The 24,748-nt window shown below is 38.1% G+C and overlaps 1 protein-coding gene and 1 pseudogene across 1 annotated transcript in view; both read left to right on the forward strand.

Moving 5' to 3' along the window:
* The window catches only part of LOC119002132 (alpha-2-macroglobulin-like), a 45,850-nt gene extending 22,143 nt beyond the window's left edge, over positions 1-23,707 (forward strand). Inside the window, exons 16-36 of the mRNA XM_037067801.1 lie at positions 348-512; positions 949-1,057; positions 4,375-4,492; positions 5,173-5,401; positions 6,426-6,552; positions 6,903-7,024; positions 7,430-7,481; positions 10,964-11,047; positions 11,299-11,475; positions 11,780-11,867; positions 12,658-12,814; positions 13,063-13,137; positions 13,768-13,948; positions 15,972-16,195; positions 18,135-18,353; positions 18,739-18,866; positions 20,832-20,922; positions 21,599-21,667; positions 22,544-22,646; positions 23,144-23,185; positions 23,521-23,707. Coding sequence (XP_036923696.1) covers positions 348-512; positions 949-1,057; positions 4,375-4,492; positions 5,173-5,401; positions 6,426-6,552; positions 6,903-7,024; positions 7,430-7,481; positions 10,964-11,047; positions 11,299-11,475; positions 11,780-11,867; positions 12,658-12,814; positions 13,063-13,137; positions 13,768-13,948; positions 15,972-16,195; positions 18,135-18,353; positions 18,739-18,866; positions 20,832-20,922; positions 21,599-21,667; positions 22,544-22,646; positions 23,144-23,185; positions 23,521-23,537 — 2,577 coding nt within the window. The 3' untranslated portion in view covers positions 23,538-23,707. The remainder of the gene's footprint in view (positions 1-347; positions 513-948; positions 1,058-4,374; positions 4,493-5,172; positions 5,402-6,425; positions 6,553-6,902; positions 7,025-7,429; positions 7,482-10,963; positions 11,048-11,298; positions 11,476-11,779; positions 11,868-12,657; positions 12,815-13,062; positions 13,138-13,767; positions 13,949-15,971; positions 16,196-18,134; positions 18,354-18,738; positions 18,867-20,831; positions 20,923-21,598; positions 21,668-22,543; positions 22,647-23,143; positions 23,186-23,520) is intronic.
* Positions 19,987-20,806, forward strand: LOC119002134 (40S ribosomal protein S15a-like; annotated as a pseudogene).
* Positions 23,708-24,748: the final 1,041 nt, after the last annotated feature.

The raw sequence follows: 24,748 nt of genomic DNA on the forward strand, positions 1-24,748 counted from the left end.
TATACACTGAGTCAGTTGCCAACCTCAAGGTAGAGACAAAACTATCATATCATTCTATCATCTGAAAGCTTTGTACAATGTCTCCTAACAGTTATATTTCATTCTAGTATGGAGTCCAAGGTTTGTCTCTGAACTATGTAGCAAAGTATTGTGATCCTGGCTTAGATGGGAATATTTTAGTGTTTTTTCCCTAAAATTGTCAAGCATTTTCAAGATCATCTTCTCTATAAAATATGTAAGCAATGGAGACACTCTAGCACTGATGGTGATTATTCTTTTTTTTATCTTTACATTTAAGAAAAATAAACCACAAATAAGTGTGCCCTTTTGTCTTTGCATGTGTACAGGTTTATAACCTGTTACCAGTAAAGGACCTCACTGGTTTCCCGGCGGGTTTGAATCAGCCAGAGGAAGACGGTAGAGACTGTGTCAGCCACCATGTCTATGTCAACGGAATTGTCTATTCCCCAGTCTCCAACACAAACGAAAAAGATATGTACAGCTTCCTGCAGGTAAGTTCCTTATATTGCAGGTGGGAGGTCCTTAGGGTTTACAAAATATTATATATTTTTTAATTATTTTTAATGCCTTCGTATCAGAGTTGCGAGTAATGGGACATAGAGAGGTAAAGTGACTCATCCAAGGTCATTAAGAATAGCAGACCTACTAACAGCAAAGAGCCAGTACTGTGACTTTCTGGGCTATTAATCAAGTTTCCTTCTATTTACTTATATATATCACATATAGAAAATAATTACTGTTGAAAGTGTTTTAAAAAAGGAGTGAAATTACCTCTGTAAGTATATCAATGTCCCTTCTACAGATCTGACCATTAAAAGTTTAATATGAAACTAATTGGATTGTTTATTGATTTCAGTTTTTAAAAGTATGTGCCTATGTATTTTTTTAAATATTTATGTACTGAGTAGGTGATCATTTTCTTCACAGGATATGGGCTTAAAGGTATTTACCAACTCAAAGATTCATAAACCCAAGATATGCTTACACCATCCAGTCTATTCAATGATGAGTTCTCCAAGATTATTATCTTATTCAGGTAAAATAATAATAATAATAATTGTCTAATATATTGAAACAAATGAAATAATTTTTATGATAAAATCTACCAAAAAAAATCTTGTGTTTAGATATATTAAGGTCTTGCTGAAAGTCACATAGCAACATAAACCCCAAAGTTCTGAGTGTGTCAGGGGAGCAAACAAAAGTCAGACTGTGAACAGTGTTGAAACACAGGGCAAGTTAATTCTGATTGAGAAATCAGAAAAGCCAGCCATAAAGAATCTGTATCTAGTAAATAAAGATACGTAGACTTGAGAAAGTTTTAGGCATATGATCTATAGAAACAGAAACAGAATGTTTGTAAGTCAAGACTGCATTCTACTTCCAGGCAAGAGGGGAGGTGTAGGTAGACACACTTCACCTCCTCACACAACCATGGAAAGAATTACAACTAGATCTCAAAACAAATAACACCCAGAACCATTAGAAAATCAAACTGTGTAGGAATTTGACAACCAAAGATTTAAAGAAGCCACATCCCTTTGGAAGAGTTGGAGGGGTGGAGTCACGCAGATAGGCAGAGGTGCAGAGATGCGGTGTGCTGTGGAGAAGCAGCAGCGACAAAACAGACAGTCCCACGCTCACATATGGTGGATAAAAATTGGGAGGCACTGGATCCCTGCGCTGTACAGTCTGGCCTTGGGAGCAAGCGATCCCAGCTCCAACCCAGACCACACAGCCCAGGAAGCCAGTGCCAGGAAGATAAATCCCCATAACTTCTGACTGTAAATACCAGTGTGGATTGAGGTGGTGGAAGAAACTGCCAGATTTTCAAGAAACTCTATTTAAAGAGCCCACATGGACTTAGAACAAACACCAACCCTCCAACTCTGGGATTCAACACCAAGGCAACAGCTGGAAGGGTACCAGTCATGTACGGGAAGTGGGCGAAGTGATTGGAACAAGGCGAGTGCCAGGCAAACCTCCAGAAGCCAAGAAGCAGCATTGTACCCTCTCCAGCCTTCTTGACACACGGAGCCACAAAGCAATGAAGTGGGTTACCCCATCCTGGCAATTACCTAATTATCACACAATCTATGAGCGCCTTTTCTACAATGGGCCATGCTACTAAAACAGGGAGTACAAGCAGCTCTATCTAATTAATACACAGAAACAAACACAGGGAACTGCCAAATTGAGGAGATAAAGAAATCTGGCACAAATGAAATAACAGTACAAAACTCCAGAAAAAGAACTAAACAAAATGGAGATAAGCAACCTAGCAGATGCAGAATTCAAAACACTGGTGATTGGGATACTGAAAGAATTCCTTTTGTACAGCAACAACATAAAGGAGGAAGTAAAGGTTACACTAAGTGAAATAAAAATGTACAAGGAACCAACAGAGGAGGGGAGGAAGCTGAGAATCAAACCAATAATTTGGAACTTGAGGAAAAAAATAAGCATTCACCCAAAAGAACGAAGAATTCAAAGAACTGAGGATACTCTAAGGATGCTCTGGGACATCCCCTTGTGTACCAACATCTGAATCATAGGGATGCCAGAAGGAGAAGAGGAAGAGCAAGAAAGTGAAAACTTATTTGAAAGAATAAGGAAAGAGAACTTCCCTAATCTGGCGAAGGACATAGACACACAAGTCCAGGAAGGACAGAAAATCCCAAACAAATTAGACCCAAAGAGGACCACATCATAATTAAAATGCCAAAAGTAAAAGATAAACAGAGAATCTTAAAAGGAGCAAGAGAAAGGCAGAGAATTCCCTACAACGAAGTTCCCATAAGACTATCAGCTGATTTCTCAAAAAAAACTGCAGGCAAGAATAGACTGGCAAGAAGTATTGAAAGTGATGAAAACAAGGACATACCGCCTAGATTGCTCTATCCAACAAAGCTATCACTTAGAATGGAAGGACAGATAAAGAACTTCCCAGATAAGGTAAAGCTAAAGAAGTTCATCACCAAGCCCTTATTATGGGAAATTTTAAAGGGACTTATTTAAGAAAAAGGAGAAAAGACTATGAACATTCAAACGGCAACAAATTCACAACTATAAACAACTGAATCTAAAAAAGCAAACTAAACAAACAACCAGAACAGGAACAAAATTGTAGGTGTGGAGATCATTTGGAGAGTTATCAGCTGGGAGAGGGAAGAATGGGGGAAACAGTGCAGGGATTAAAAAGCATAATTTGTAGGTACAAAATAGCAGGATGTTAAGAAGAGTACAAGAAATGAAGAATACAAAGAACTTACATGCATGACCCATGGTCATGAACTAAGGAAGGGCATTGCTGGAGGGAAAGTGGGTACCAAGTGGAGGGGGGCAAAGGGGGAAAAATTGAGACAACTGTAATAATCAATCAAATATATGTTTTAAAAAGACTACATTCTTACCAATCAAGTAAAGAAGCCCCTTAATGTTTCCAAAATATTAGCCAATATTCATGTTGAAATCACAATCATTTATCAATGATAAGGGCTACCTCTTTGATGAGTGAGTCAGATAGTAATCAAGCATTTGCTTATTGTCTGCAATTGTCAAATCATGGTTAAATACCTAATACAAAGTAAAGAGTTTGTGAAAAATCAAGGAAAACATTCAATGAGAATCAATTGAATTTATGTGGAATTTAAACAAAAATTATTGTATATTTTTATTGTTATTTATAAATTATATTCTATAGCCCTTTATCAGATTTATAGTTAACTTATATATGTACAAGTGTGTGTGTGTGTATATATATAAATATATATATATACACAAATTTTTTTCCAGAGAGCTCATTGTTAAATATTTACCAGCACACCATTAGCAGAAGGTAAATAAAATGAGAGATTCTAACTCTGATCTTTTGACATATAAGGGAATAAAAAGCTTTTTAAATATTTTATCCTTTCATTTCTGTGAAGTGTTTCTCAAAGCCACAGTCATGATGATATGATATTTTTTTGCTCCCACAGAAAAACATACCAAATGAAAGCTTTAACTCCTGCCCTCTTCCCACTCCCATGTCATAGAAATCCCCCCTTAGATAATGTACAGTAGCCACAGAGGACTCCTTTCTACCCCACAGGCAATCCAAGCCTCTTTCTGCCTCTGGGCCTCTATGGTCTCTGTGATTCTCTTTCCTCATCTCACTCTTAGCTTATGCTAATCCTTATGAACTCAGCTAAAACACTGCCTCTTCAAAGAAGCTTTTCCCTAACACCCAAGTGTGCTCTCCTGGTTCCTACTTCATCACCCTGTTTCTTTCTTTTGTAGCACTTATTACGATCTCTTATTAGCTTTATCTTTATATTTATTGTTTCTGCCTCCATCCCTCACCCACCATAGATGTAAGTGCATTGGAAAGTGACTATGGTGATTCTGTAGTCCATGTTTCAGAGCCCCTCACAGAGACTGTGCGAAAGTACTTCCCTGAGACGTGGATCTGGGACTTGGTGGTAGTAGAGTAAGTAACTGCCTTTTTATATAAGATACAATAGAGATTCCTCAAAATTTTCCATTTTTAGCTAATTTGTCACCATCCACAAGTTTTCTTTTAGACACATTGCTGTTTTCAGGAGAAGTTGAATGTAACTGCTTCTGCTATGACATCTCATTGATATAATTACATCAGTGCTAAGAAATTTTGCATAAATTTAATCCAAAGATTTCCAGGAAATAGGCATAGGGACTAAATATAACCAAGCACTGCATAGATTAACACTTAGGAGTGATCCTTCATGGGTCAACAGACTTGAATTAAGCACAGAATCAGTCAGACCAGTGATATAAAGTAGTAATAGAGCTGAAAAGTATAAATCTGCCCTCAGTAGAACAATTTTTAGAGAGGAAAATATAAGAACAATCTCAAATTACAAATTTAGCTTATAATGATATTGTCTATAATAGATTCTACTATAGCTATATGTCTATAGGAAATTCAGATATAGACTGAAATGGAAAACAGGAGTTGGAAGAAAAGTAATTATATATTCCTATATTAAGCCTTATTTATACTCATTATTGGCATTTCTTCTGAGTGCATACAAATTATGATAACAGAATCATTTATAGAGTTCTCTTCCTTGAAAGGATTTACTTAACTGCTTACTTTCTGTTCTTCACATTGCCTACCGTCCTCCCCAGCTCATCGGGTGTGGCTGAAGTAGGAGTAACAGTCCCTGATACCATCACTGAGTGGAAGGCAGGGGCCCTCTGCCTGTCCAATGACACTGGACTTGGTCTCTCTCTTCCCGCCTCTCTCCGAGCCTTCCAGCCCTTCTTTGTGGAGCTCACAATGCCCTACTCTGTGGTCCGTGGAGAAGCCTTCACACTCAAGGCCACTGTTTTAAAGTACCTTTCCAAATGCATTCGGGTAAGGATTCTCTCTCCTAAATTAAACACAAGGTTACTTAAATTATAAATTTTATCCCAGGAATATTAACAAACTCCTATGTGTAAAATGTGCCCACCAGAGGAAGAATACTATCAGATATTTATAACATATGCATATTCATCACTATAGCTGCGGTTATCTCCAAATACCAGCTTGCAACTTAAAATAAGTTTCTGACTCTTTTTCTTTTCTAAGATTTTTTTATTGAATTTATTGGGGTGACATTGGTTAATACAATTTTATGGGTTCCGTGTGTTTATTCCTATGATACATAATCTATATATTGCATTCTGTACCTACTGCTCAAGCTCAGATCATCTTTCCTCACCATGTATTTAGCCCCCTTTACCCTTTGCTTCCACCCCATCTGCCCTTCCCTCTGGAAACAACCATGCCATTGTCTGTGTCCATGACTTTCACAAATGAGTGAAATCATATGGTTCTTAGCTTTTTCTGACTGACTTTTTTCACTTAGCATACTATTCTCCAGATCCATTCATGTTGTCACAAGTTACTGGCTCTTATCACAATCTTCTAAGGTTAGGAAGTTTGTATCTTATGAAGAGTTCTGATATGGACATCGAAATTATTAGGTTCCATTTATATGTCTTAAAGTCTTCAAGTTTTCAACCTCTATATTTTCATGTATTTAACTTTTCATGTATCATTCATTAAAAAGTATTTGTGAGCATCTTATTGCTGCTGAAACAATAACCATTTATAAATCTTATACACTCTGCTGGAAAAGCTTGAAGAATGGTTAAGATTCCTGGCCAAAGGAATCTCGTCATCATGACATTTCCTCACCTCTGGTCCCACCACATGAAAGACCAGATTATACCAAAATATTAATATTTAGGGTTCAAATCTACCTATAAGATCTTCAGAATTAAACAACCTGAAATCTAACCCCATCTCCAAAATGCTTTATTCCAAGCCATTCTCACTTCGGTCCCCTTCTTCCTCCTCTGATCTCTTGTCTCGGTCTCACATGTGGTTTCAGGTCAGTGTGCACCTAGAAGCCTCTCCTGCGTTCCAAGCTGTCCCAGTGGAGAAGGGAGAAGACTCTTACTGCATCTGTAAGAGTGGACGACAAACCATATCCTGGGCAGTAACCCCCAAGTCATTAGGTAAGAGACAGATTCCTAGGAACTACTCAATCCTGCTCAAAGTTTGCATAGCAGTGGGATTCTTATATCCACTTCTACTTCTCTCAGGCAGGGATGCCTTTTCTCCCAGATAGTAGAATTGTTTTGTTTCTTATTTTAGGGTGTCTAGAAGGATATTCCTATTTCCCTTACCTCCTTACCACCTTGGATACTCAGTGTCATTATTCTCTAATTTATACCACTTCCATTTCTGGTCTTGTGTTTTTATATAACCAAAAAAAGGGGGGATACAGAACAGTTATAAATCTTGGAGCTTAAAGGTATGGAGGAAAGAGGGGACGGTGCTCATCTCTACTGGCCCGTTTTTTCAGGGCTTGTGAATTTCACCGTGAGTGCAGAAGCAGTGGAGTCTCCAGAACCGTGTGGGTCTGAGGTGGCTGTGGTCCCTGAATATGGAATGAGAGACAAAATCATCAAGCCTCTTTTGGTTGAAGTGAGTAAGCCTACCCATTTAATAGGCCGCAATGAGTTCATAAAAACAACAGTGAAGACAGTTAAGATTATAAATGTTAGGTAAGAATGGCTAAATAATATATGATTGTAAGATATTTCATAATCTTACTTTATAAATATCAATATCTGTACATGTCTCTACCTCTGTCTCTCCATCTCTTTTTCCTCTTAATTTATTTTCTCATTTTTCCCTCACTTTTTCATCTATTGACCTGTCTCCTTCATATTTGTTTTACTTATAAAATTTATTTATATACTACATTTGAGAAATCAGTTCCACTTCTCCTGTTTACTATCAACAAGTTTGTGGTTACCCTATCAATACAATTTTTCTGAAAGTGAATCCATTCTCACCTCTGACTTTTCTTTTTTTGTCCACACAAAGCCTGAAGGACTAGAGAAGGAAATAACATTCAACTCCCTGCTTTGCCCATCAGGTAAGAATCAGCCTTAATAATTAAAATAACATTGACTAAAGTTTGGGTAACATATGAAGATCAAAGAATTTTATATATTATATCTACACACAACCCTCTAAGGCCAGTAAGACCCAAAGAACCTGATGGTTCGCATTTGGCAAATGAGAAAACTGGTCTTAGCGAGGCCAGGTAATTTGATCAGGAGAATATTCCTAGCTCATGCATTATGAATCTATTTTCTATTTCAGCATCTATGCAACCACCAAAATGTCTTTCTGACCAGTTATATATGATGTGGTTATAGGTAAAAAGTGGGTGGAATCAGAATATTGCCAATGGTATATTTCCTTGAATACTTAGTAATACAATATATGGATAGCTAAATTCAGGTTAGCCCACCACTGAGTTTTTCAGAACCTACAGTATGTTTTTTTTATTGATCCACTCTCACTATGGTTTATTTTCTTCCTTGGAAAAAACTAAGAACCTTTCTCACCTCTCTCTCTCTCTCTCTCTCTCTCTCTCTCTCTCACACACACACACACACACACACACTGTTGTTCAAGTGTAGTTGTCTTTATTTCCCCCCAACCTCAGCCATCCCAACCTCCCACCCTTGATCCTACCCCATTTGGCTTTGTCCATGTGTCCCTTATACATGCAGAACCAACAGCATTTGATAATGGGACCATGCTATTTCCCCAAACCAAAAGCTGTGGCAGCTTGTACCATTACTGTCATGTCAGTATTTGTTTGATGCCAAGCCAATACCTGATGCTCTCTCGGTCATTTGCCAGGGACTGAAGAAGCTTACAGTAAAAGATATAACTTTATCTTGGTGAAGAATTTTCTAGTCTAAACGGAAACTTTTATAGAAATTTCGTACACTAAGAAATTTATCAACACGATGTGTTCTTACCTCAAGCCAATGCCAAAACAGCATATATGCGTTCCTGGCCTTTCTCTACCTGCCAATTTCTGTCCAATGTCATTTTTACATTGTCAAGACTTCAAACACATGAAGCATTCCAAACACATGACTGCCTGGTTGTTTAGCTTTCTTTCTACATTTAAGTGGACTTAGTGTTATCACCAAAGCCTTTTATCATGGTTTCTCCTCCAGTTCTGAGTAATTCCTCCTAGTTCCCTTTCATTCCACACTGTCAGTATCACAGTTCTTCCTGGTTTCTCAGCCAGGCCCTTGTGTGAGCACACAAGTACACCTAAAGCTGATACCAAACTGTGATTTTCTTGTTAAAAGCAGTGTATATATATATATATTCTTAGTTTTAATGGAATTAAAACATTCTCTCTTTTTATTACCTAAATTTATATTTCTACCACTTTGCATTCCCCGTGATGATCACCATCATGTTGTCATGAAAGTTTTCATTTTAACCAAATATTTAGATGAAACAATATATTGTTGTTTTAACATATTTCTATAGTCACAAATGAGGGTGAATTTATTTGTTCATATTTATGAATTGCTTTTTTAAAAATATTTTACTTAGCCCTGGCTGGTGTAGCTCAGTGGATTGAGCGCGGGCCTGCGAACCAGAGGATCGCGGTTCGATTCCCAGTCAGGGCACATGCCTGGGTTGTAGTCCAGTTCCCTGCAGGCCAACTCCCAGCAGGGGACACACAAAAGGCAACCATACATTGATGTTTCTCTCCCTCTCTCCTTCCCCTCTAAAGATAAATAAATAAATAAAATCTTAAAAAAAATATTTTACTTATTTATCTTTAGAGGGGAAGGGAAGGAGAGAGGGAGAGACATATCAATATGTGGTTGCCTCTCATGCATCCCCTGCTGGGAACTGGCCTGCAACCCAGGCATGTGCTCCGACTGGGAATTGAACCTCAATCGTTTGGTTCACAGGCCCACGCTCAATCCACTGAGCTACACCAGCCAGGGCTTATGAATTGCTTTTATATCCTTGACCATCCATGTTGGAGGAGTTGGTCTTTTCTCTGATTCAACTATACGACACTGAGTTTTTATCTATTGAATATCTTACCAAATATTTCCTTTCAAATGGTAATTTGTCTTTTTACTTTATTTATGGCATCTGTTTTCTTACAGCAATGTGTTTTGCAAGGTAATAGACATATCTGACATATGAGTAATATATTTATAATTAGTATAACATGTATGTACCATACTTTGCTGTGTATAACACACTCCCGTGTATAATGCACATCCATGTTGTTGGCCCAGACCTTCAGGAAAAAAAATCTTTTGTGTTAATTTTTTAATTCAATTATTTATTTACTTATATTTAGATACTTGTTTTTTGTGTTATAAAGGAACTTTAGCATTTATTTTGTAACATAGTATAGTACAAGAAATTTATGTAACAAATGATCACAAAACACAAGAACAGACACAAGGTATTTCAGGTACTTCCCATGTATACTGTGCATCCTTATTATTCCCTCAAAAATGTGGGCAAAAAAGTGCACATTATACACAGCAAAATATGGTATTTAATACATAATTATATTATATATTTAATTATATGATTGAATTTAAATTTAATTGCATAACCATGTGTAACCAATATAATTTAAAAACATACAGAATTAATGTATACAACTTAATGAGTTTGGAGACTTATGTATATACCATAATCTACACCATAAACCTAACCAGCATGTCCAAAAGTTTCCTCCCACTCTCTATTTATTATTTTTTACAATACCTTATATTAAGTATAAGATGTATCCTATTAGCAAAAGTTTAAGTACAAAATGCAATGTTGTTAACTGTAGGCACTATGCTGTACAATACATCTCTAGAACTTACTCATCTGGCATAACCAAAACTTTATACCCTTTGACAAAAGTCGTATTAATTTTATGAGCAACAGATGTAGTATGAAGATAAATATAACATTTCTCTTTTTTTATCTTCATATAATTCACAAACATTAAAATGGCAATAAATGTACGCTTATCAGCAGCAATTATTTTATTAATTTTCAATGAGACAGATACTGTTCTTCTTCACCCACATATTTAGAGTCTCCATAAAAATACTATCTTTGTATTTGGTGAAATTGGATAGAAGTTAAGACAGCATGTATTGTAGAATACAGGAACTTGTGGGATATTTTAATTTTGCTTCTGTATACATAAGGTGTTTTTTTCACACAACTGTTGAGTAAGGAGGTTGGGGATGAGCATTAAATATATCATCTTGTGATAATCATCTCGTGTGAGCTGTAGGATGACATCAGGGGCACTGGTAAATGTGTAGACTTCTTTTGGAATGCAACTCTGTGCATAGGGAGAACAACGTGGTTGGGGAAGGAGAAGTTCTGGAAATCTCTGAATCCTGTTCATACACATTTAAGATACAAAAATCTGGAATATTGAGAGACAACTTTTCAGAAGTTTAAGTATAAGGCATAGTTCTGACTTCTTGGTCTTAGCGATCTTCAGGAAGATATATAGCAGAAATAATTTTAACTCTGGCTATTTGTTGTTTTCTCTAGGTGCTGAGGTGCCTGATCAATTATCTCTGAAGCTGCCGCCAAATGTGGTAGAAGAATCTGCCCGAGCCTCCTTCTCAGTTTTGGGTGAGCCTCTAGCCCCATAGATTACTCTATCCTGATAGTTTCTACTATGTTTTTCCATAACGACTTTCTCAAAATAACAACTGTAATTGAAACTTCTTTCTTCTCTCCCTTTTAAGGCTTATTTATTGATTCCAATATACTTTTGTCCCTGGAAGACTCACCTTTCCTAAAAATCCTCATTTCTTTACCTCAGCTAATAATTTATCTCTTCTTAACGATTCTGATAGGTTATAATCTCTCCTATTCCCCAGGAGACATATTAGCTTCTGCCATGAGAAACACACAGAATCTCCTCCAAATGCCCTATGGCTGTGGAGAACAGAATATGGTCCTCTTCGCTCCTAACATCTATGTTCTGAATTATCTGAATGAAACACAACAACTGACTCCAGAGCTCAAGTCCAAAGCCATTGGCTACCTCAATACTGGTGAGTGATGGACTGAGTGAGTGAAAACTTCAGTGTTACTTTAACAATAGATTGGATTCCCCAATAGGCTTGAGTTACTTACCAATACTATGCTTGCCATACTATGATTGTTCTTACGATAAGACAGTGAATTTTACAATAACTACCCAGCGTCCAATCTCCAATAAAATATTGAAGACTCAGAACCTTCCAACATATGACAGCATCATTCAGGAAATATCACAAGAGAAGCCAAGCACTTCAGTATTTCCCTGGCTGCAGCATATAGGACCTTTCATGCTGTCTCATTAACCTTCCATCGCAGGTTACCAGAGACAGCTGAACTACAAGCACTATGATGGCTCCTACAGCACCTTTGGGGAGAAACATGGCAGGACTGCGGGCAACACCTGGTAACAGAAAGAGAGTTTTTGCAGCTCCTATTTTATGTACCAGCTCATTTACATATATTAGCATAATTATATTTACCATAACCCTAACAGATGCATATAGTTGGTTATACTTGATACATACACAAGATTATGAAGGTAACAGTCAGAAAAGCTGAGGTTCAAATACATGTATGTTATATTTATTCCCAAAATTCATCCCGTTAATGACCCATCAAGCTCTTCTTTCTAAAATGGCTATTTTCTCCCTAAAATAACTCCCATTACCATGAGCATTTTAATGATCTGGCCAATGAACATATCATATAACTTCTAGATAAACCATGTTCACTTCAGGTTATGTTTTTTAGATCATGTTCAACTTAACTAAGAATAAATTCACCAATAAGAGGAAAGAAGTGAGAGGGCCCAGTAATATGAAACAGTTTTAAAATCTCCAAGGCAATCCAATATTAGAGGGTATTGTTGCATGTAACAGCTGTGTGAGGAGATTCTTCCATCTACAGGAGGAAATCTGTACAGAGAAGATTTTAAAACTTAAATAATTATTTCAAGTAACAGTAGAAGTACTTAGACTCTTTGTAGCAGAGAGGAAGTGAGTCCACCAAGAAATTTTACATCTAGCAAGTTAATCCAATAGTCCAAAGGAGATGGGAGCTGTATGTACACAAGAATTCCTGTTAGATGATTCATATCAATGTAAGAAGTGTCCTGTGAAGCCTGTTGCTGCAAAGTGCTTGTAAAACCCGTTATGGGACAACACAAATACTATCATCCCTTCTTCCACCCTCAGGCTCACCGCCTTTGTACTGAAGACTTTGGCCCAGGCTCGAACTTACATCTTCATTGATGAAGCACACATTACGGAAGCCCTCACCTGGCTGTCCCATAAGCAGAAGGACAATGGCTGTTTCAGAAGTTCTGGGTCACTGCTCAACAATGCCATTAAGGTGAAGTGTTCTCAGAGCTTTGACTCGTCAGTTATGGTGTGTATGTGGGTGAGAAGAGGAGGTAACAATGAAGAAATTCTCTGGGGAAAGTATCAGAACAAAAATAAAACCTGGAGAGCACCAAGAAAGAGGGGATGGCATTTAGGTTGACTGTCGTAATTTGCCCCCTGGGGATGAGTATGGGCAAGGATAAATTCCGTGAAACCGCAGTTCAGTTACTCAGATCTCTCTCCCACTCACATCTACAGGGTGGAGTAGAAGATGAAGAGACCCTCTCTGCCTACATCACCATCGCCCTCCTGGAGATCCCCCTTCCCATCACTGTAGGTACCACCTCCTTCTCTGCTGAAGCATAATTCCGGTTGCAATGAAACTGCTGACCTCCTGTCTGAAATGTCACTCTGCTGAAGCCGAGCGTCCGCTTTCCTTCTATGCAATGCAGTGCTTCCCAGATCAATAAAGAATTTGGTCAGTCCGTTACCAGGGGTGTCCAACCTTTTGGTGTCTCTGGGCCACATTGGAAGAAGAGTTGTCTTGGGCCACACATTATATACATTGCAGCATGTAATCACAAAAAAATCTCATAATGTTTTAAGTAAATTTACGATTTTGTGTTGGGCCACATTCATAGCCATCCTGAGCTGCATGCAGTCCATGGGCCACTTGTTGGACACCCGTTAGACTTTTCCAGTGATACTCCTAGGATTCCCTGACAGCATCCCCCCCCCAAACACCCACACACACAATAAATTCTACAGATATGGCTATATTCCTGCCTCGTAAGTCTGAGAATAACAGGTAAAAAAATACTATTCTCTCTATAAGAATGAGAATAGATGGACAAATGCATTTGGAATCCTTTTTTATCTCCTGCGCTGCCATCCGTGTGTTCACATGGGAAGGCTAGTCTCTTGTTCATGTAACTCAGTTCCCTTCTTGTTCACTTTTCACAGCACCCTGTTGTCCGCAATGCCCTGTTCTGCCTGGAGTCAGCCTGGAATTCAGCAAAGCAAGGACCCCATGGAAGCCATGTCTATACCAAGGCACTGTTGGCCTATGCTTTTGCCCTGGCAGGTAACCAGGAAAAAAGGAGCGAAGTACTCAAGTCACTTAATGAGGAAGCAGTGGAGGAAGGTGAGAGCGAACCTGAAACCCCCATCCCACATTCTCCGTACCACGCACTACTACACTGCAAAAATCCCCTACGCCTACCTCCTGTGATCCCTTTCTTCTCCCCTCTCATGTCTATGTCATTATGAACTCCAACATTTCTCAGTCAAGTCACATGTCAAAAGATAAGAGGCAGTAAATGGTAGTGAGAAGGTTGGCCTCAGGACACAGCTCCAAAACATACTGCCCACGTGCCCTTGAGCTAGTCATTTCACTTACCTGTGTGTCAGTTCCTCCACCGGTAAAATGGGGATAATACCTCATAGGGTTGTTGCCAGAGTTAAATGAGAGAATACGTGTAAAGCAGTGGCTAGAGTATATGGCACATAGTAGGTGTTATAAAAGTACGAGCTACTAAGATTAAGATATCAGTTCTTAATATACACAAAACCCTTACCTAATGCATCATATCATCTTAAATAGAAGAAAGTGTTGAAGAAAGTAACCCCACGAAAAAATCCTGGTATTTTATGCTCATTTTATCATACAGGTGATGTTGACAAATCTTTTCATATCCACATAATACTTCTATGTAAACAGTAGTCTATGTGGAAGGCAGGGGTCCAAGAAAAAGGGAAATAAGATGCAAATGATCATAAGAGACCCAGTGAAACATTCTGCCTTTCTCCCTTGAAAGTGCCCTTAATGGTTTATTCTTAAAAGCGCACTGGAAAATATTTCAGATGCATAAAATTGTGTAAAGAATAATTAACAAACCTCTTAATCCACCCTTCCCGACTAAGAAATAAAATATTACCACTGTAGGAAAAATTCCCTGTGTACCACTCCCAAAGGGAACCATTATCCTGAACTGGTCATCACACTTTCTGCTGAGTTCTTTAATATTTTTACTGTGTGTGTATCCCTAAATCATATTCCGATTTCTTACATTTTCAATCTTTAGATAAAGCAGCATCATACTTCTGAGTATTTCTGCATCTTGTTTTCTTATCTGTTTGTTTGTCTTTTATTTTTCTTAAGTTCAGCATTATGCCACCAGAAGTCCCCTACACGGGTGCCTGTAACTCTAGTTAATTAGCTTTCTCTGCCACATAATATATTACCAGATATAAAAGGTCATAATTTATATGAAGTCTCTCCTTGTGGCTATTGTTTATTTGTTGCTATGACAGGGCATGCTGCAATGACTACATACATGTCTCCTTGTGCATGCACGTGAGTTTCTCAAAGTCATACTTCAAGAAGCACAATTGCTGAATGGTAGGCTAAGCACACCTTCCCCTCTGTTGGATATTGCCATATTGCCTTCCAAAGAGCAGTTTATTTCCCACAGCAGTTAAACAGCTTTCCATTATTTCACACCCTTGTCAATATTTGGTATTTTAAGAATCACTCCATCTTTTTCCAACCTAATGAGCATGAACTCCATTACCTCAAGTGATCTGTAATCTTCACAGGAAGCCTCTAGCAGGGGTGTCCAACCTTTCGGCGTCTCTGGGCCACACTGGAAGAAGAGTTGTCTTGGGCCACACATTAAATACACAAACGCTAATGAAAACTGGTGAGCAAAAAAAAAAAAGTTTAAAATAAACTCACGATTTTGTGTTGGGCCACATTCGTTACCATCCTGGGGCACGTGCAGCCCAGGTTGGACACCCCTGCAAAGGCAAGCTTTATAAAAAACTTAATGAACCTCAGATTAGGTCTGGGAAATGTCAGAAATCAGAAAGCACAACCACCAGTGAGAGAACTTGCTCTGCTCTTTTGCTCTGTCACCAACCCAGCGATTGCAACCGTTTGAAAACTTAGGTGGCTGTGGGCTTTCTGACTCCAGCAACATCTTCTTCCTTAACCTGCCTGGCTGAAACAAGCCATGTTCGTGTTTACAGAGAAGAAAATCATTTAGATAAAGTTCAAGAGGGGATCATAGCAATGCAGCCCTCATTTCAGCTCTGGCTGAGGTACTTTCACCTTAAATCAAATGTGAATATGTAGTCCTTTATAAATCTATCTTTCTCACCCCCAGATAATTCTGTTCACTGGGCACGCCCTCAGAAACCCCAGGCACCAGCGGAGTATTTTTACAAACCCCAGGCTCCCTCTGCGGAGGTGGAGATGACGTCCTACGTGCTCCTCGCTCACCTACTGGCCAACCCTGCCCCAACCTCGGAGGACCTGACTTCTGCATCGCGCATTGTAAAGTGGATCACAAAGCAACAGAACTCTCAGGGGGGCTTCTCCTCCACCCAGGTTAGTACAACAGTTTCCCAGAACATCTTACTTTACTTTAGATATAAGAAGGTTTGAACAAGAGAAAAACATACCTAAGAATAAAACGTAAAGGTGAGAATAACTTGAAATGAGGAAAATATTATTAGAATTCAGGGAGAGTAAGAAATAAAGAAAAGTAAAACAAACAAGCAAGCAAAATAAAAACAAAGACACTGAAATAGAGAACAGGGAGACAGTGACCAGAGGGGAGAGGGGAGGGAATTTCAGGGGAAAAAGAGGAAGGATTTACAGGAACAAATATAAAGGACACATGGACAACAACTAAGAGGGGTGGAAATGGGAGGGAGGTGGGGAGCACTGAGGGGGGTGGACTGGGATGGGAGTAAAAGACAAAAAACTGTACTTGAACAATAATTAAATTTAAAATTTTTAAAAATATTCTAACAAGTTAAAAAATTATTATTATTATTATATTTCAATTTTAAAAAGTAAAGAAAAGTAAAAGTCAAAGAGAGCTACAAAGAAAATGCCAAAAATTCTGTGCACATTCCTGTGTTACTATCACAGTGCCTTCTTCCCAGTAACAACTCTACCCCCTATAGCAATAACAGGGCACCTCTATCAGTAGCCATAGCAGAATGAATTTTAAAATCTATCAATCTTTTGGAAGTTATAAGAGGTTCTTTCAAAATATTCCCAGGAATACTACTCAAAATATTATTCCCAATAATCTCTCCCTGAAAATCCCTTCATTCTTAGGTCTCCTTTAACTGGTTTCTTCTATAACAGATACATTTCATGCTTCTTCTGTCTACTTATTCATGGAAGCATAAAGAAGTGTCTTTGTTGACCCAATCTCCTGAGCCTAACTTTAGGTATGAATTTTATACCTAAAAAATTCATCAATATGTGGAATTTATCTTCAGGGAATTTAGGCGTTAGCCTATACACCTATGAAAAGATGGCATTCCATCCTTTCTTCATTGTACTTGATGTTTTGTTTCTCCATATGAATGGGAAAAAAACTGAATAATGTTGTTAGAATAGTTAGCATTCATTTCTTATAAATATGTTATTTAAAGGATGTCATATACATTCAGTGTTGATGAGAATTGAAAGTAGGAGCATGAATAGACGAATTCAAACTTCCAGTAAAAAAGGAAAAGCCAAATAAAAATGTCAACATACCAAGGAGATCATTATAATTATTGTTAATTATTATTTTCTTGGGGGAAACTGAAACATGATCTTGATCATGGCTGCAAAAAACAGTGGGCTCTTTCAGGGCACTGACCTCCACAGCAGGGCAGAATTTAATTTGAGGGTGAGAGCCCGGCTGACCTTTGGCTGGGTGGTGGCAGGTATGACCACAGCTGTGCAGTGTTCAAGTGCTTACAGATTGGCAGCTGAACCTGTTTTCGTTCTTTTTCTCAATATGTATATTGAAAGTGAAAAGAAAATTGTTGTGTAGGTAATCTAGATTTTTAATATACAAGGTAATTAATACTTAGGAATTATCCAAAAGAAAAATGCACAGCACAGTTATGACTAAGCTTTATAATATTTCTGACCCAAAAAACTTTTGGTCTGATGAAGAAAAATCATTATTCACCAAATATATATATATATATCAGGCAAACAGCTAATGCCAATAAATGATTCCCATTCACATATGTCTTCTACATTTATATCCCATGTATATTTATACAGAGAAAAGGATCAATTTTCTGGGGAATAAAACAAGCTTTAGGGCGTATAGTCCAAGGCAGATATGTGAATGTTACAGTGCTGTCATCTATTTGAGGATTATAACCAATATTGAAATTAGAACTCCAATGTTTAAGAAGTGAGGAAAATCCAAAATTGGAACTCAAAGCCCCTGTGTGGCCACTAACATGGGCCTCTGAGGCCTGGAAGCTTCATCATACTTAAGTGGTTCCTCACTTGTCTCCCTCAGGACACAGTGGTGGCTCTCCACGCTTTGTCTAAATATGGAGCCGCCACTTTCACCAGGACTGGGAAGGCTGTACAAGTAACCATCCGATCTTCAGGGACATTTTCCACAGATTTCCAAGTAGACAACAACAACCGCTTGCTACTACAGCAGATCGCGTTGCCAAAGGTGCCTGGAGAATACAGCGTGGCAGCAACAGGAGAAGGGTGTGTCTACCTGCAGGTGAGACTCTAATGAGGGCAGAGGGTCAACAGTAACCATTCTCACCCTGGCTGGTGTGGCTCAGTGGATTCAGCGCCAGCTTGCAAATGAAAGGTCGCCGGTTCAATTCCTGGTCAGGGCACATGCCTGGGTTGTGGGCCAGGTCACAAGTGGGGAGCATGTGAGAGGCAACTGCTTGATGCTTCCCTCCTATATTAATGTTTCCTTCCTTTTCTTTCTCTTGCACTTCCCCTCGATCTAAAAGCAAATAAATAAAATATTTTTTCAAAATAACCATTCTCACTGAAAATTCAGGAAATGATGGAACAACCCAAAAAGAGGTGAGGAAGTTGGGAGAAATACTGGGGAAGGGAGAAACAAGATTTTTGTCTTTGATCTTCCACAGACATCCTTGAAATACAATATTCTCCCAGAAAGAGAAGACTTCCCATTTGCTTTGGAGGTGCAGACTCTGCCCCAAACTTGTGATGGACGCCAAGCCCACACCAGCTTCCAGATCTCACTGAATGTCAGGTAAGACTGGCTTAACTGAATCACTTAGTTCTGAGTATAACAACCAGTCTTCTTCCCAGACCTCCTCATTAAGCAGAGCATTGAAGTGGCAAATGTTTGCACTACATTTATCAAAAAAGTCGTGTGTTCTCACATTGATACAGGATTTCTGTGATGAGGTTTATATTCTACATCCCTTACATCCAGAATTTATTATTGTCATACCTCAGTATCTAAAGGTTATTAATTTCCCTCAATAATAACTAAAGAAAGAATATCCTCCTTGCTTTTGACCTGAGTTTCTGATTTCAACACAATGAAATGATTCACCCTAATTTTATTCTACTATATTATTATAGTAGTATTAATCAAATACTGTTGTATTAATGAAATACTATATTATTCTTGCCCTATCCAGAACAGGGATGGGGAATTTTGTTTCATTTTTTTTAAAGTTCTCAGTTTATGAATCCTCTCATGAAAACAGCACCATCATCACCACAGATCAAGTCACCGATGACTTTCACTCCTTCTGTTGTCCAGTCTCCAGCCCATTTTGCCAGCAGCAACATTGACCTTGGCAGTCCCCCTGACTTTCTTCAACCTGGTCTTGCATTCCTTTCTCTGTTTTCTTGAGGTCTTCTTCTCACGCAGGCCATGTCTTGCAGGTCTGTGTTTGGGTTCATTTTTCTTTGTGCAATCCAAGGAATCATAAATCATGCCAAAGCCCATTGTTTTGCCACCACCCAAATGGGTTCTAAGTCCAAACACAAGGATGACACCTGGTGTGGTCTTACACATTTTGGCTAGTTTTTCCCAAATTTCTGTTTCAGGTACTGTTGCCTTCCCAGGGTGCGGGATGTCAGTGACCGTTTGTTCCTGCTGAAGTAATGTGTTGGTCTGGATATTGTGTCCTTCGTGATGGAGGCCAGTCTTTAAGCAGCGAGGGAAGAAAAGCGAGACGAGGAATTCTTGAAACACATGAATAGAAAGCTAGTCATGACTCTTTAGTTAGAATTTCTACTGGCAGTAATTAAATATCAGATTATATACCCAAAAATCAGCTTAGGAAAAAATATATATACAACAACATTCAAATAGCTACAGGACTTAGAAAAATATGTCTATTTTTCCACCATCTTTTCATGCCACCATAATGGTGTGCATAAATGTCCTGGCTGATATTGTCTGAGTATCAACAATGCTGAAAAGAGAGGCAAATGCCAGGTTCTTACTAGGCTGTGCTCCAAAGTCATTGTCTGGTTTCTAACTGTGATTATGAAGCATGGATACATGGACAAATTTAAAATTATTGATGACCACAGAGCTGGGAAAAATTGTTGTGAACTGCACAGGCAGGTTAAACAAGTGTGGAGTAATCAGCCCCAGATCTGATGTGCAACTCAAAGATCCAGAAAAATGGCAGAACAACCTGCTTCCGTCCCGTCAGTTTGGTTTCGTTATACTGACAACCTCAGTGGGCATCAAGGACCATGAAGAAGCAAGACGAACACACACAGGCAGGAAAACCCTGGGATTCTTTTTGTAGGGATATAATACATACATGGAAACAAAATGCCTCAATGGACAAAAAAAAGTATCTGTTCCCAAGAATATTATAGCCAGGTTGGAGACAGTATTCAGGTAAAAAGTTAAGATAATGTACATGTAACCAAAAACTGACATAGAGTAGAGGTTTCATGCACAGTTATGCATCATTTGCAGAGCTTTCATCAAACACACATCCGCAGAGTCCACGCCTGTGAAATTCTAATTTGTCACATCTAAAGTAGGCCTGCTCCCTGTGGCTTTAACAGGATCCCTGAAGATTCTAAGGCAGAGCCAGTTTTCTGAACCACTTGGGTAGGATACGTAGGAAAATTCCCATGTACCTTTCAGGGCTGCTGAGTGCTTACTGTAGAAAAAAATTTTAAAGACTATTTAATAACAAAATCCCAATTCTCCCTTTTCCCCCTGGATCTTCAGCTACACTGGGAAACGTCCTGCCTCCAACATGGCGATTGTGGATGTGAAGATGGTATCTGGCTTCATTCCCCTGAAACCAACAGTGAAGATGGTAGGTTTATTATGAGCCTAGGATTCCCTATTTTATTTACTGTTTTATATATCTCCAAACTAAGACAATGTAAATATTATAATCTTATTAAATCGGCCTCTGTGAAAGACTGGCACTTTCCCCCAATGCAGAAATATAATGGCGTGTTTTATTGGTGCCCACCATGTGCATAACACCCTGCTGGAAGCCACGCCTGCTAGGGGGGAAAGGTCAGCAGGTTCCTACTTTCCTTATCTTGAAAGTACAGCATCTACCTATGAACCAGTGAAAAAATATGAAGACAACAGATTGATATAAACTATAAGTATTACAGAAGTTTGGACAAAATGAGATTGCTTTAAGTTTGAGCAAGCAAACGAAGAAAAAAATCTCCTTTATTAAGAAATAAAATGTGAATTATACCTTGAAATAGAGGTAACTCCCAAGTTTAGAATATTTAGTTCTCTTTTCTTCAAATAAATCAACTCTACTCATAGGCCATGATTTTTACTAATATTAAGCCCTGCATCCCAATTACCTTTTATTTTTCATTTTACCACATTATTGCCTTTAGTTACAAAAATATTGGAATAAACGTGACCCTTGGGTTTAATTTGGTAACAAAAGTTCTTCCCTCTGAGCTTCCCCAGAGCTTCCTTCTGTTCATTCTCATCTGTAATGTCTTACTTTTCTTTAGCTTGAAAGCTCCAACAACGTGAGCCGGACAGAAGTCAGCAGCAGCCACGTCCTGGTTTACCTGGATAAGGTGAGAGCCCTGTCAGTCTAGTTGCAAAAAACCAGGAGGGGATCTGAGAAGTGAAGAAAGGCATTCTGGAGGCATTACTTCCATGCTAAATATTTGAGAATTCTAATATTAATTCCCGTAAATGTTCTCCTCTCCTTCTTCATATATGTTTCACCTAGGACTATGTTAAGAAGTGGCTTATTATAATATCAGAGTATGAATATTTCTAGGACCCCGCCAGCAAGAAATTCTCCAGAAAATGTGCTTACTATGTCCTCAAGTTATCTTGAAGACAATGAGTAATGTAAGACAGTAACATGGGATTAGTCAATTGTTATATCAATAACATCAACAATATAAAAGGGGAAAATACTGTCAATCTCAACAAGGACTTAGGTCATAAAGTACTAAGACCAGACTACCATTAAGGTAATGTAATTTAATAGTTATGCGCTGTAGTAGAGTTTATTCATTTAGAGATTGATGAATACATTATAGTTTACAACTTTATGAAACTTAAACAAGGCTACAATGATTGACCTTTTATCTTCCTTTTTGAGTCAACACACAAGTATTTCTACAAGATAAAGAAACGAAACTATGCCAAATCTCTGGAAATTCGAAAATGAATATAGCTATTTAACCAATAAAAATCATATGTCATTCTCCCCCTATGAACAAAGTCATATACTGGCTTTGATGGGAATATATGAATTGTTTTAGTTACTTAAGAAGCAATTTTTAGGGGGGCTCTTTTACTCTGGGAGCTCTCTGAAGATTTAAGGTCCCTGCTAGTTAATTTGTAAAAAGTTTTTTTTTCCTCAAAAAGCAAATGAATACTTAAACTCATCCCAAGAAGAGAAAATGAAGCTCATTTAATTCCCTTTTGCTTTCTAGGTGACAAATCAGACACTGAGCTTGTCCTTCATAGTTCTGCAAGATATCCCAGTAAGAGATCTGAAACCAGCCATAGTGAAAGTCTACGATTACTATGAGACTGGTGAGTGTGAGCAATTTTCACATAGAAATTAAATCCTGATCACAAACAAAAATTTAGATTTCAGAAATCTGTAGGGGCAATTTATTGTATTAATAGGTCTCACAGCTTTGTTTTGTTTCTATCAAGTCTGATTCTCCTCTTTTTGTCCTCTCTCCATACATTGTAGAAACTGCCTATAGTATAAATATATCAACTAATACGAAACACCTATAGGATACTTAGTGCCCTTTTCTTGAACTAAATCAACTATACAACTAATCTAATGTTAGATTTAAATAAGTACAACACTGAACTGTTCTTCAGAAGTATAAGGTAAGAGGAAACATAACATAACTATATTTGAAAAGTTAACAATATAAGGCAGCCAGCAATATATCAAATGAATGATGCTGATGTTTCTGACACAATACAATTTTTCCCACAATATCCTATCACTGCCCCGTATCCCATAAATGTTTGCTAGCCCTCTTCCTTCACCTAATTTTCTTTTTGTTCAGGTGAATTTGCAATTGCTGAGTACAATGCTCCTTGCAGCAAAGGTAAGCAATTCACACTCTTCCCAAATGCAGTCAGAACCCCTTTGTCTTGTCCCTCAAACCTCCTCCATAAAATTCTAGCTCAATATTCTTCATAGACACGATATTGCTCTTAGTACAACTTATTATAGAAAAATGCATTTGTTTGCAGAGGGCCACCATTAAACCTCAGAAAGTTCATAGGATTGCTCATTTGATAATCATAAGTAATGGCTCTTGTTTCCCACTATACTGATTGGTTTCATAGGTGCACTGTACTACCCACATCTAAGAGAGGGAATCATCACTGCTCAGGAAACCAAGTCCATCTTAATTTTCTATTCTTTCCACTATCACAGATCAAGGAAACGCTTGAAGACAACATCAATGAAAACTGATTTGCTGGAGCCCCTGATCCACAAACTCAGGTCTCCATGGAGGAAAATAGTTTTTGGATCTCCAAAATCTTAAAGAATAAACCTTTTTCTCTAGTTGATCTCTATCCCTGTATCCACAGCCACTCAATAAACACTTATAACATTTTTATGTGAAATAAAGTTCATGAAATAAAATCCTGAAAGAGAGTTTCATAGCACTCAAGGGCTGAGAGACTTGAGAACTGAAACTGTTACAGTGAGGTTGCTCTGAGTGGGCTTCATGTAGGCGTTATAGGGAAAAGAAGAAAAGATTAAATTGTGTACTAAAAGGGTGTAAAATGTGTTTGGTTATGGGAATACCCTAGGAAAAAGTCAAAGAGTGGATTTTATAAGAAAATGAAAGACTGACTTAACCAGAAAAGACTTTCCACACTAAAGGGAAGTAATGAACTACAAAATGGAATTGGTTACATCAGGGACACGGCATAATTAACTGGGACATGATCTGAATTGGGAATTATGTGTCCTCAGTTAGAACCAAAGCTATCATTGACTAATATACATAATCAGTCAGTTAACCTTGGGTTTCGGATTCAGTAAAGGATGGTAGATTGAAAATGTCCAAGGGGTGATGCATATAGAAGAGAGTTTTCTTAGGAGAAACGTGGTGGTCAAAGCCCAAAGAGGAGCATTACGCGGGAGCATCTTTTTTCTGAGAAGACATGTCTCAGAGCTGAATAAACATAATCAGTGCCAATTAAGCATCAGTACAGAACATGAAATAAGAAATAAATTAGGGGTAAGGCTAAAGGAAACAAGCCAAAGAATTATAATATATTCTGTTACTTTTTTTTCTGTGTTCATATGGAAATCATGACTGCAAATGGTATAGTTGTTGCAAATCATTAGTTATATCTCCTGAACCAAGATTTATTCCCAAAACATTTATGTTTCATGCTATGATACAGAATTGAATAATGTAGGAATCCTCCCTTAGAGACACTCATTGCAGAGTAAAAAAAAAGGTAATGGATCATTATAATATTATAATATTACATGATAAGTACTACAACTATCTATTACCACCCTGAACCAAAGTTAAAATGACCTCAAGTTTTGAGGTACCACACTCATTCTGATATGACCCTGGGGAAGGGGCCTAATTATAATTGAAAATGGGCGTGCCACCAACCTGGTGGCATGGGAATGT

The sequence above is a fragment of the Sturnira hondurensis genome, unplaced genomic scaffold (genome assembly GCF_014824575.4).
Source record: "Sturnira hondurensis isolate 20B ecotype Veracruz unplaced genomic scaffold, ASM1482457v3 Scaffold0017436, whole genome shotgun sequence".
Classification (NCBI taxonomy): domain Eukaryota; kingdom Metazoa; phylum Chordata; class Mammalia; order Chiroptera; family Phyllostomidae; genus Sturnira; species Sturnira hondurensis.